This window comes from Grammomys surdaster, unplaced genomic scaffold (assembly GCF_004785775.1).
Source record: "Grammomys surdaster isolate TR1022 unplaced genomic scaffold, NIH_TR_1.0 125621, whole genome shotgun sequence".
NCBI lineage: Eukaryota > Metazoa > Chordata > Mammalia > Rodentia > Muridae > Grammomys > Grammomys surdaster.
The window spans coordinates 1,308,478-1,321,208 of NW_021620462.1; the positions used below are offsets into that span (position 1 = coordinate 1,308,478).

Genomic DNA, 12,731 nt, shown 5'->3' on the forward strand with positions numbered 1-12,731 from the left:
GAGAGACAGAGAGAGAGACAGAGAGAGACAGAGAGAGACAGAGAGAGGAGAGCCTCACACTCCAGGGATGGAGCTTCCTGCATTGTAGGAATCACTATCCAGTTTGTACTGAGCACCCACCACTGCCTGACTGGCACCAGACCTCGCACCCCACTCTCTGGTCTTCCCACACTGGAGTTCTTTATGATGGCATCCTTCACATCATGGCTTCCTGTGGGAAAGAGGTCACATCTAAACACACAGCATGTGCTTAGGAGTCTGTTTGCTGCAGGATGGTTGTTGGAATGGGCAAAATAAACCCCCCAAAAACCTAACCAAAACAACAACAACAACAACAAATAAACTCTGCTTGCTTGGGTAACCTACTGAGCCAAGAGACAGAACTGAGAGCTGTGCCACAATGCTTGACTTTAACCTCTTTGTGATTCTGTTTCCTCAAGGATAAGCCACCTTATATTTTTGCATGCTGTTTTTAGCTTGTGTAATTCTTCCAAAGTTATTATATTATTTGTCCCTGCGGCAGCTTGCTAGAAGACTTAGAGAGCTAGACATTTTATTGCCATTTAAGGGACAAGAAAACAGAAACAGCAGTGGGGGGAGGGGCATGCAAAAACAAAGCTCACAGCTTGTACAGTCGGCACTGTAACCTGGTCAGATGTCTGCCTAGTGTTGGATGCCACTCACAGGTGTGAATTTGTCCCCAGAGGGAGCACATTCGAAGTCTTCCAGGTGTGTGAGGCCAGTCAACACAAGATGTCCAGAACAGGGTATTGGAGGGTAGGATGTCAGGGCTTTCTTTACTCTTTTGTGAGACAGGTTCTCACTGTGTAGCCTAGGTTGGCCCCAAATTTAATGATCCTCCCACCACAGTTTTCCCAGTGCTGGAATTATAGACGTATGCCATAATAGCAGGTGTAAGGATATCTGCACTTACCCAGTGCCCAGAATCCCGTTTACTAGGCAGAGCTCTTGAGCAAAGATTTTTCAAGTACTCAGTGTCCTTGTCTACAAAATAAAGATAGTAATCATTGTTCCTTGGAGTGGTGTGTGTGTGTGTGTGTGTGTGTGCATGCGTATGTATGTGTGTGTGTGTGATGTTTGCTGTGTTTGTGACATGTATATACTTGTTATTGTGGGTTTGTTCATACGTGCGCATGTGGAGGTTAGAGGTTGACACTGGCTGTCTACTGTGGTGACTCTTCATCTTTTCTTTTTGAGACAGGATCTCTCACTACACCTGAAACTCCATTTGGCAAGGCCATCTGGTTAAACAGCTTCAGAACCCACCTGTCTCTGTCCCACAACTCCCAGCAACTCCCAGCACTGGGGCTACAAGCATGTGATGCCATTAATCTTTGTTGTAAGTCCTGGAACTCAGGTGTCTATGCTTGTGTAGCAGGACTTTACTGACAGAGCCATCCATCCCTAGCCCCACTGTTTGTCCCATTTTTATGAGAATACAATTAATGTTTTTCTTCTTTATATGATCTTTTCCAGGCTGGTCTTAAATTCACTATATAACCAATGCTGCCTTGAAGTTCAGATTTCTTGCCTCTACCTCCCAAGTGCTGCGATTGAGGCGTGCACTACTACATCTGGCTTATGAATTAGTATTTGTAAATCACGTATACCAATCTCACTTGTGAAAGGTTTATTAGACCTGTTCAATCAATCAATCAATCAATCAATCAATCAATCAATCAAATAACAGAATAAGACAGGAGGCGTTGACAGAGATGGGATCTGGATTACTGAGCACTGGTGTGAGTCAGAACGCTGGACAGCTCCCAAAGTTTTTGGTCCGCCATATTGGTTGCTGGAGAAACTCTCTGCTAGAAAGGCAGATATCAGTCTTTATTATTTGTTAATCTTTAATCCCCGAACTTGGGGATTCTCCTCAACATCCTTGCTGTCTGTGATGTGAAGGAAGGCACAAAGCTCTTCACCATGAGGGCTCATCTTGAGGCGGAAGGTGGAGTGAGAACCATGTCCACTCTCACAAGTGTGCTGTTATAGAAACATTCTTTCTCAGGATGAGAGACTGTGTCACGTGTGTGATGTTGGAGACAAGGGACCCAGAGGCTTGTACAGTGCAGTGTGGACAGGGGATATGTCCCCACCAATTCTTCCCAGAATAATCATTAAGGACAGAGTCAGGGCTAGGGGGAGTAGAGCAGGAAATAGAGGCATTTAAAGGTTCCTGTAGTTGAGATGGAATCTAAGGACTCCGTATAGCTCAGACAGCTTAGAACCAGAAGGCTTTCTCTATGCTTACCTCAGAGCTGCTTCTGTACCTATCCAGCTCCAACCAGTCTATGACCTGCTGGTGAATTACTTTTCAGGAGAAGAACTGAGCTCAGTGGCTCTTATCTCTGGGCCCCCTCTGTACGCTGGAGATCTGACACACATCATCTCAGTTAAGCCTTCCCAGAACTCTATGAGTTGGACATTGCCTATCTCATTTTACTGTTGGGAAGATGGCAGTTCATAGAAGTCCAGTCACATTCCTAAAGGGAAATAATGGGCAAATAATGAAGTTTAGGTTTTGGTCCTTTCTTTCCAAGAAATGCTAGTTTCAGTGTTAGCAGTGAATGACGGCCTCCTTCTCACTTTCTCCTGCTATAGCATGTTGGACTCTGGTGAGTCACAGCATCAAGACCTTATTGCAATGACGAATTCATCAATAGTTTAGTCCTGTTACTGAAGTAACTCTCAGCAGTTAAAGTCTTGGGTGGAGGATGTAGTTCAGTGGTAGAGCACTTGTCTGGCATGTCAAAGGCTCTGGGTTCCATCTCTAGCACTGCAAAAAAAAATGTTGAAGTCTGTTTCAACTTATGGGTGAAATGCCTACCCCCTCAGACAGCAGCTCTGGTTAGGACTACCCAACCAGCCCTGTCTGCTAACATCCATCTCTCCCCATCACACAGAGGAGGTGGCTGAAGGAAAGAATGCCATCCTTATTGGAATGAGCCAGTGGAGCTCCAATGACCTGGTGGAGCAGATTGAGACCATGGGGAAGCTGGATGAGCATCAAGGTGAGTCTGCCTCTCCCAAGCCCTGACTGTGCATGTGTGTTACAGGGTGGGGGTAGGGCTGCCCATTGTGCCTGGGACCTACAGGAACTCTTTAGGTGACAGAGGGTCTGGGTGGAGGTTGAGGGGGTAGTGCTCTATAGGGCTGCCTGGTTGGGGGTGCAAAACAACTCCATGGCACATCCACAGGATACTTCCTTTGTTCATCAAGTGGCATTCAGGAGCATGGGTAATTAAGGGCAATCAAGGTCAAACTATTAAGTTCCAGGACTATGGGACTGAGGTCATTTATATAAGATAGGCAGGCTCCCAGGCACTAACCCACTCACAAAACCTGCTTGAATGCTTCCCAAGGCAGTCATAGTCCAAGCACTTCCTACCAGGCTCCATCTTTAAGAGGTTTCACTGTCTCCATGCTTTTACATTGGGGACTAAGCACCCAGCATATGAACCTTCAGGAACAGACACACCCAATCAGTAGCACTCATTTTCTTTCTTTCTTTTTTTTCTATCCTTTCTTGGCCTTGACACTAGACAGTTTTAGTCTGGGCCAGAGTGGCTAAGTGGCTATGGCCATCCTATTAGGGGCTGTCTAGCAGAGGTGGTGTTGACCCAGCTCAAGAAAATGGTCACCTTGCCCAAGTACCCAATCCTTTTCTTATCCTCCATCCCCTTCACTTTTGGGCCAGAGCTTGTCCCATGCAGAAGAACCCATCCTGAGCGATGGGTAGGCTCAAGCTGTTGTTTTCTTTGTATGAATGAAGAAGCTATGAGAAGCTGGGTCTGAGTCTTATTTAAGATCCTTCTAGTCTAGGATCTTAAATTGACATCTCTAAATTGACCTTAGGGGCCAGATGCAGACTGTCCCCTTCCATGAATGTGACACTGGTCTAGGAAATGTTTAAAGGCTGGGTCCTACTAGCTTGACTTGTGATCTGGGAGATAGTGCCCCAGCCACATATTTGCAGATGGCTCCTCAGTCTGCTCTTTGCTTCACACCCCCAGGGGCTCAGAAGGAGTACAGAATGGGTCAGGTATTCTGGATCCTCCTCCCCAACCATGCTTGGTAGCCACAAAAAAGACAAGTCTAGGTTTGTAGTCACCACTCAGTTGGCCTTCCCTCCTCACTCCCACCCCCACCTGTCTGCTTAGGCTTGTGTGACTCAGACCCAGTGTGAGCTCAGCAGAGGTGAGGGAGAGGCAGGGTGAACTGTGAGGGTGGTATGGTGGTTGGGGGAATGGTGTAAGGAAACAGAAGGAAGGCCTATTGGACAAGCAGAGCCTTAAAAGTCTAAGGTTTGGACAGGAGCCTTGGTCCTGCTGTCTCTTGGTTTCTTCAGCTGAAGTGTGGGGTATGAGTATTAAGGGTGTGAGAATTATGAGATAATACTTGCAAAAGTGCACCCAGTCACAGGTCGTTGTAGTGATGGAATGAACAATCTTGCACAAGCATAGCTGTAGCATAGCAAACGGCATGTGCTGGTGCAGGATCAAGTCAGGGAAGTGAGTGGTCTGACTGCAAAGGCTGGTGCCATGGCACCCACCCTCCTGACCCCCAGTACAGAATGTGGAGCAGAGAGCAGGGAGCAGAGAAGGAAGAGAGTATTCAGAAGGGCAAGCCAGCTGCATTTCTGGCTCCCACTTTCCCGTGGATTCATAATGTGGGTTGCCATAACACAAAGGAACATACATGTGAAATGTCACTTCACATATCAATTGTAGGGCCTCTGCAGGAACCTAGCCTTGTGCTAGATGCAGGGGAAACAAAGATGGGCAAGATAGTATCTTCATCCTCAGGGCCTGCCCCACAGTGGCAGGATGCTGTGCAGTGAGTCAGGCTGAGCAAAGGACTGAAGAGGGAGGCTCTGGGGACCCTTCCAGGTAGAAGGATTTCTGACTGTGCTTGCTGGAAAAGAACTGATGATCTAAACAAGCTGATGCTACTGCCTGCTTCAAGCTTCCTATCCTTCCCATCTCTCATCCCAGGAACTCCTTTCATGGTGGTGCCTTGGCTGGTCCACCTTACCTCCAGCTAAGACCTCTCAGGAGCTCCAGACTTCTGATTGTTGGTAGCACTCTGTCTGGATGACTCAAAGACCCTTCATGCTCTTCAGCTTCAGAACACAGTTAGCTTTCTTCTGCCCCTTGAATTCTCTTTTGCATTTCATCTTTTCTGTTCATCACCATTTCTGTCATGTTACACAGGCTCTCCTCAGTCATCTGAACATCCAGTCCTTGAGGGCACTGACACTGAGGAGAGTGCACTGGCTTGCACATGCTCCTGGGCTATTGCTATTGTCCTCCCTTCCTCCCTTCCTCCCTTCCTCCCTTCCTCCCTTCCTCCCTTCCTCCCTTCCTCCCTTCCTCCCTCCCTCCCTCCCTCCCTCCCTCCCTCCCTCCTTCCCTTCCTTCTTTCTTCTTTCCTCCCTCCTTCCCTCCCTTCCTCATCCCTTTCTTTCATTCTTTTGTTCTTTTATTGTGAAAACATCTTGATCACTGCATTGTTTGTTCTGTGGGTTTCTTTATGACCTAGATCATGCACATGTCCCAGAGAGAATGCTTTTGTCCTTCCTTCCTTCCTTCCTTCCTTCCTTCCTTCCTTCCTTTTTGTTTATTTGTTTGTTTTTTGTTTTTGAGACAGGGACTCTCTATATAGCTCTGGCTGTCCTGGAACTCACCAAATAGAATAGGCTGGCTTGAACTCACAGAGATCCTCCTGCCTCTGCCTCCCAAATACTGGAATTAAAGGTATGTGCCACTGCATCTGGCTGGTCTTGTTTCTTTTTCTCTGAACTGGAGGCTTTCACTCACCTAGAATATTCTTTTGCTAAATTTATAGTTCACAGTCTCTTCTCCCCATGGGCGATGCAATTTTAGACCCCACACCCATATGTGGCACAGGCTTAGAGTGTTAATTACTCATGTGTGACTTTTTCTTTCTCACTGTCTGAGAATGTTTTTTTTGCTGCTGCCCCAAAGGAATGGTGTCTGAATATGCATGTATGTGTATGTGAATTTGTGTGTATGTATGTTTGTATATGTGCTTATGTGTATGTGTATTTGTTTGTGTATATGTTTATGCTGTATACATTTGTGTATGTGTGTATTTAAGTGTTTGTATGTATATTGCATGTTTGTATGTATGTGTGTTTAAGTGTTTGTACATGTCTGTATTTGGGTGTGTACGCATATATATGAGTGTTCCTTTATGGATGTCACATCCCTTCAAGGACATACTTTAGCTCCTGGCTATCTACAGACTGGGGCCAAGTCTGGAGTTGCCAGTTTGTCCCCAACCCTTAGCCTGGATCCTCCAGCCATGGGATCCCAGGTCTGCTCTGTGCAGCTGTTGACTTCCTTTCCAGTGCACCCCTGGGTTTGCTTCTGTCCTTTGTTAGTCGCCAACCTTTATTGCAGTCCTGGCTATATAGTCACCTACTGGGTGATATGTATTCTACTAAAAAGACACCCTTCAGCATTAGCCCTGTGCACTCTGGTTATTATTTGACCATTACTTGTGCTGTTTTTTACTTAGTAATTTTTACTGTAATAAGAGCCACATAACTTAAAATATACTTTTTAAAATATATTAAGTGTCTAGTTCAGCAGTGCTAGGTCACGCTGCTCTCCGGCTGTCGCCATGCATCTTAGGAACTTTGTTACCATTCCAAATTGACACCACATTGAGCACCAATCCCTATCCCCCCAGCCCCTGACAAGTAGCAGGCTGCTTTCTTCTCCAGGTCACTGAGAAGTAGGCTCATGCAGTGTTTGTCCCTTTGTGTCTGGATATTTTCAATAGCATAATGTTTTTGAGATTCACCCATGTTTAGCACGAATCAGGACTTTATTCTATTTTGTGGCTGAATAACTTTCCATTGTATATGCCATTATGCTTATCCACTCATCTGTTGATGGACATTCAGGTTGTTTCTGTTTTTCCCCTATTGTGACTAATGTGGCTGTGAACATTTGGAGTACAAATATCCACCTTCTTTCTTGAATGCACTCTTGTTGAGAGAAAAATCAAACAATGGAAACAGAGCCACAGTCTTCCTTCCCAGTCCCTTCCATGGCAGACCTCATCAAACAGCTTTGCGGTATGCATAGTTCTATGGCTCAGATTAGACATTAGTGTTGCAAGTCATTCTTTTATTTTTTATTTATCCTATTCTGAATCGCACTGTTGCATGACAGACATGCTGTCACTTGCACACACATTCTGTTGCAATAGATGTTGACATATTTCATTAAAGGAATGATTAGACTTTATTTAAGATGATGTAGACCTGTGTATGTCTCTGTGTGAGTACATGCACATGAGTGCAGGTGCCCATAGAGGCCAGAAGAGGGCATCAGATCCCCTGGAGCTGGAGATACAGGTGGTTGTGAGCTTCCTGATATGGGTGCTGGGAACCAAACTCAGGTCCTCTGCAAGATCAGTGTATACTCTGAGCTGCTGAGTCCACTCTCTAGCCCCTCTTCTGAATTGTTGTTGTTGTTGTTATTATTATTATTATTATTATTATTATTATTATTAATGTGTGTGTGTGTTTAAGCAGGGTCTCTTTATGTAACCCTGGATGTCCTAGAACTTACTATATAGACCAAGTTGGACTTGTACTTACAGAGATATGCCTGACTCTGCCTCCAGAGTACCTGATTTTCTTAAACACATTTTTTGTTCATCTTTTATTGGAACATTTGCCCTTTGCTTCTACTTATAAGGGAGCCTTTACATATTCTAGATGTAGCCCATTTTCAGTTACTGAGTAGTTACTTTTCTCACGATTGTGAGCCATCATCCAACAGGAGGCGACCTAAATGAGGTAAGATTGATTTTGTGTCAGGTGATACAATCTATCATGTCTGAGAAGGGACCACATCTCCCTGAATCAAGAAGCAGAGAAAGGAACATACCCAGACTTAGCTAGCTTTTTCCTTTCCTTTCCTGTTTTAAAAAAAAAAACAAAACAAAGCAAAACAGGTGTATATGTGTGTGGTATGTGCATGTGTGTGTCTGCATGTTTACATGGCTTCATGCACATATGCGAGAGACCAGAATTTGACATTTGGTGTCTTCCCCAATCATTTTCTGCTTTATATATTGAGGCAGGGATTCCTGAAGTTTAAAGTCATTTGTTTAGTCTGGCCAGCTAGCGTGCCAGGAGCTAATAGTACAGGCTGCCATGCCCAGCTACATTTATGTGAGTGTTGAGAATCCGAACTCAGGTCCCACACTTGCAAAGCAAGTGAGTGCTTTGCCTGAGCTGCCACCCCAGCCTCTCCTTTTGTCCTGTTCATTTTATTTGGACCCCAACTTATGGGATAGTGTTGGCCACAGTTAGGGTGTCTTCCTCCTCAGTTAATCCTTTTTAGAAACCTTTCACAGGGACCCTTAACAGATCCAAAACTGTGCCTCATGCATGGCCTAGACTTTGTAGTGCACTAGAATTGACAATCAAAGTTAACCATCGCAGCTGTGTATTTGAAATTTTACTTCTTTGAAAGCTTGCACCATCACTAACAGTTTGTCAGCTGATTCTTTTGGGTTTTTCAATATGCCATATCATTTAAAAATCTTAGCAGTTACATTCTTGCCAATATTTATGCTACTTATTTTTCATTTTAAATTGCATCACATAGCTGTCTTAGACGTTTGCCTCCATACTCCCATCTCCATGATAGGGGAACCCACTTTTAAAAAGATTTATTTATTTATCTTTATTTATGTATATATGGGCCTATGTGAATTTATGTGCAACATATGCATGCAGGTGCCTACAGAGGCCAGAAGAGGGCATCAGATAATCTGGAACTGGAGTTACAGGTGGCTGGAAGCTGCCATGTGGGTGCTGGGAACTGAATCCAGGTTCTCTGGAAGAGCAACACATACTCTCAATTACTAAGCCATCTTTCCAGTCCCAGTGATCCATGTTTAATGCCCAAATCGCAATTCACAGTAAAAACATTGCATTATGAGGCTGGAGAGATGGCTCAGCAGTTAAGAGCACTAACTGCTCTTCCAGAGGTTCTGAGTTCAATTCCCAGCAACCACATGGTGACTTGCAACCATCTGTAATGGGATCCAATGCCCTCTTCTGGTGTGTCTGAAGACAGTGACAGCATACTCACATACATAAAATAGATAAATCTTTTAAAAATATTTTTAGAATACTGCATATATGTATAATAAGCAGTTGAATTGGTGAGCATACCTAGGTCAGGACCTAGCAGCAGAAATGTTGGCAGGCTTTTGTTTGATTCTGACTGTAGTGAAGTATGATAATGTCACCCACTTTACCAGTAAGTACAGCCCTTGATTTACGGTTTCAGAAATGTCCATTGGGTTGAAAAAAAATTTTTCTAAAAAAACCTTGTCTTTCCTTGTTTCCTTTGTTTTGTACCCATTTCCTCCTTGTCATTTTTAACCCTTTTTGCCAAAGACTTACCGATTTTGATTTTTAAAAAAAAGTTCTTAGTTTTATTTTTAACTAGCTCCACAGTCTCCTTTTCCTCTTTACATAAACCAATGTTGCTTTGATTTCAGGACATCTCCCCTCTTACTTATTCTACACATGATGCAATTTAGAGAGAGACCAGAGGACACTCACTCCTCCTTTCTGAGTTGGAGGGATTATTTTTCAGTGGGAGATACTTTGCAACTATCAAACTTTGGATAATTACTTTTTTCTTAAAGGGAACCCCCAAATTATACAAGTTTCTATCACCACAAGACACGTATTCTACCCACTAGTCCATCTCGCCAGCCTGAATAAGGAGTCTCTTCACTCAGTTATGCCCAAGGAGTTCAACGCCTCCTCCTCCTTCTTCTACGAGTATTTAGCACCATTTATAAAAGTCTTGGTGAATAGATTATTTTTACTGTTTGTAATTTTTAGTATCTTGTGATTAAAATGTTTGAATTTTAAGTATTATTCCTTTGAAGTTTTTTTCTTTAACATGTATTTCCCCTCTCTGAATATTACATATAATTCTTGTTTTTTGAGACAGGGTCTCTCTGTGTAGCTCTGGCTGTCCTGAAACTAGCTATGTAGAGCAGCCTGGCCTTGAACTCACAGAGACCTGTCTTCCTCTGCCTTCCTAGTGCTGGGCTTCCATATATGTTTTTAAAAATAAATTTCCTCTGCTTGTAGGTAGTAGTTTCTCCATTTATTAGGTCAAACATATCAGTTTTCGCCTTTCAATTTTTAAATGCTTTTGTTTGACGTAACTAAATTTCTTACACACCATCTTTTCTATATGTCTAAAATTCTACATTTTTAACAGTTATTTGTGTGTATGTGTGTGTATGTGTAGACCAGGATACAATTTCTCTGAGTCTGGTTTTTCCTTCCACCATGTGGCTTCTGGGGACAGAACACAAGTCAGGCTTGGTAGCAAGCAGTTTGGCCCCACGACATCTGACCTGTTCCATAAGTCCTTGTGCTTCGAAGCATACCTTTGTTTAGCCTTTGAATGCAACATGTCTTACATCCACAAGATCCTTGTCAGCGGCTTTCTTAGTGTGCAGTATCTCTGGTAAGCAGTTGGAGGTCAGCGTAGTCCTTATTGCTGTGTGGATAGCCTGGAGTTCTGTCCCAAAGTGGTAAATGCTCCTGTGTCTCCTCTTATGTTCGGCTCACACTGATCCTGAGTGAGATTTCCTGGCACCTGGTTGCACTCATTCTTGCTGGGAACTTTCCTTTTCATTGCTCCTTCAATTCAAGCACATTTTTCCTGTTTGTCCTTCCAGAGCTTATACTAGACAGATGCAGGAATCTTTGTAGCAGCATTTCAACCTGTCCTTATATCCACTACCCACTCTTCCCTCGTTTTTCAGAGACAGGATCTCACTATGTAGCTCTGGTTTTCCTGAAAGTCATTATATAAACCAGGCTGGCCTTGAACTCACAGATCTGCCTGCCTCTGTGCCAGTACACCACCATACCCAGCTAACTTGTCTGTATTCTTTTTTCTTGGTTCTGTTTAGTTTCTGGGCATTTCCCCTCAGCTCTAAACAACAGCTTGTCTGTTTTCTTCTCATGGGCACTTTCTGGTTTGCTGGTTGGCATCTGTGGATGCCTTTCTTTCAGCAATCATCTTTCCACTTTCTTCTGTTCTCATCTGTTTTGTTGCCTAACAACCTGGCATTGACTCGGAGAGAGCACAGGTTCAATCTGAAGTTCCCTTTTTGTCGGCTCTGTTACATCTTGGAGTTTTCTGTTGATTTGAGCAGAGTGAGAACAGACCACACACTTAAGGCAGGATTAATTAGCCAAGGATGGAAAGTGAGATTACAACACAGGGCAGCGGCTATCTCATTCCATTATCTAAGAACATGCAGCTGCTGTCAACACCGTCCAAGCAAATATCTTTTGCCAAGTTCTATTTTTAAATCAAGGTATAATTCATATGCCATAGAATTCACTCTTTAAAAGTGTACATCCCAGTGGCATTCAGATGTCTATGCATAGCCATCACTGTTACTGAGTTCCAGAACATTGTCCCCCAAAGAAACACCATTCAGATCAGTAATCACTACGAGTCTTGTCAGTGGAATCCAGCAGACGGGGCCCTTTGTGCCTGTCTGCTTTCTGTTGTGATGCTTATGAATCTTGTCTATATAGTAGCCCATATCAATACTTATGGTTGCATTTTATTCTGTGGTGCAGATACACCATATTCTGTTTATCCATTGATCAGCAAATGGGCATTAAAATGGTTTCCACTTTTTGGCTATTGTGAGTAACTGTTTCTCTCTCTCTCTCTCTCTCTCTCTCTCTCTCTCTCTTTCTCTCTCTCTCTCTCTGTGTGTGTGTGTGTGTGTCCATGTCCCCCAAGTGTATGTGTGCATGATCAACTCTCTTGATACATCCCTAAGAGTTATACATATTTTTAATTATTTTTTTTTTACTTATTCAATTTACATCCTGCTCAATTCCCCCTTCCAAGAGTTAGAATTTTTGTACATTTTGTTTAACCTTTTGAAGAACTGCCAGAGTCTTCCAAAGCACCCCCTGTTTCTCATTACCCTGGGTGACATGAAAGCGCCCCGGTTCTCTAGCCCTCCTCATCGGTGTTCATCTCCTCTGCCTTTTAGGTTGTAGACTCCTAGTGAGTACTTGAATTTTCACTTCCCTAATGACTAGCTAGGTTAGCATCTTTTCATGTGTTTATTGGTCACTTGCTTTTCTTTTTGGAGAGCTTTTTATTCAAATCCTTTTCTCACTGGTCGTCTTTACACTGTCGATCTGTAAGAGCTCTCGATGCACCCCCAGCACTGGAATCTTGCCAGATACACGAGTTACATATATTTCCCCATCTTACTGGTTGTCGTTCCCTTTCTCCAATGGTGTCCTTTGAAACACAGATTTAAATTTTTCTTGAAGTCTAACTAATTTATTTTTGTTGTCTATGCTTTTGGTCTTATATCTAAGAGACCATTACTTAACCCAAGAGCATGAATATTTATATGTTTTAAGTATTTTATAGTTTTAGCTCTTGTATTTAGCTAATTTTTTTAATCAATGTACTCGGAATTTTTTGGTATGATATGATGTAGGGATTCAACTTTACTCTTAACTATTTCTTATTTTTAAAGTTTTATATGAGTCTCTGTACGAAAGAAGCTAGAGTCATCAGATTCCTTGGAAGTGAAATTACAGGTTCTTCTGAGCTGTCTGGCATAGGTGTTGT

The 12,731-nt window shown here is 43.2% G+C and overlaps 1 protein-coding gene across 2 annotated transcripts in view; it reads left to right on the forward strand.

Annotated features, from left to right (window-relative positions):
• The window catches only part of Pitpnm3 (PITPNM family member 3), an 87,282-nt gene that overhangs the window by 22,146 nt on the left and 52,405 nt on the right, over positions 1-12,731 (forward strand). For both annotated transcript variants that reach the window (XM_028787257.1, XM_028787258.1), the window contains one exon: positions 2,928-3,035. In XM_028787257.1, coding sequence (XP_028643090.1) covers positions 2,928-3,035 — 108 coding nt within the window. The remainder of the gene's footprint in view (positions 1-2,927; positions 3,036-12,731) is intronic.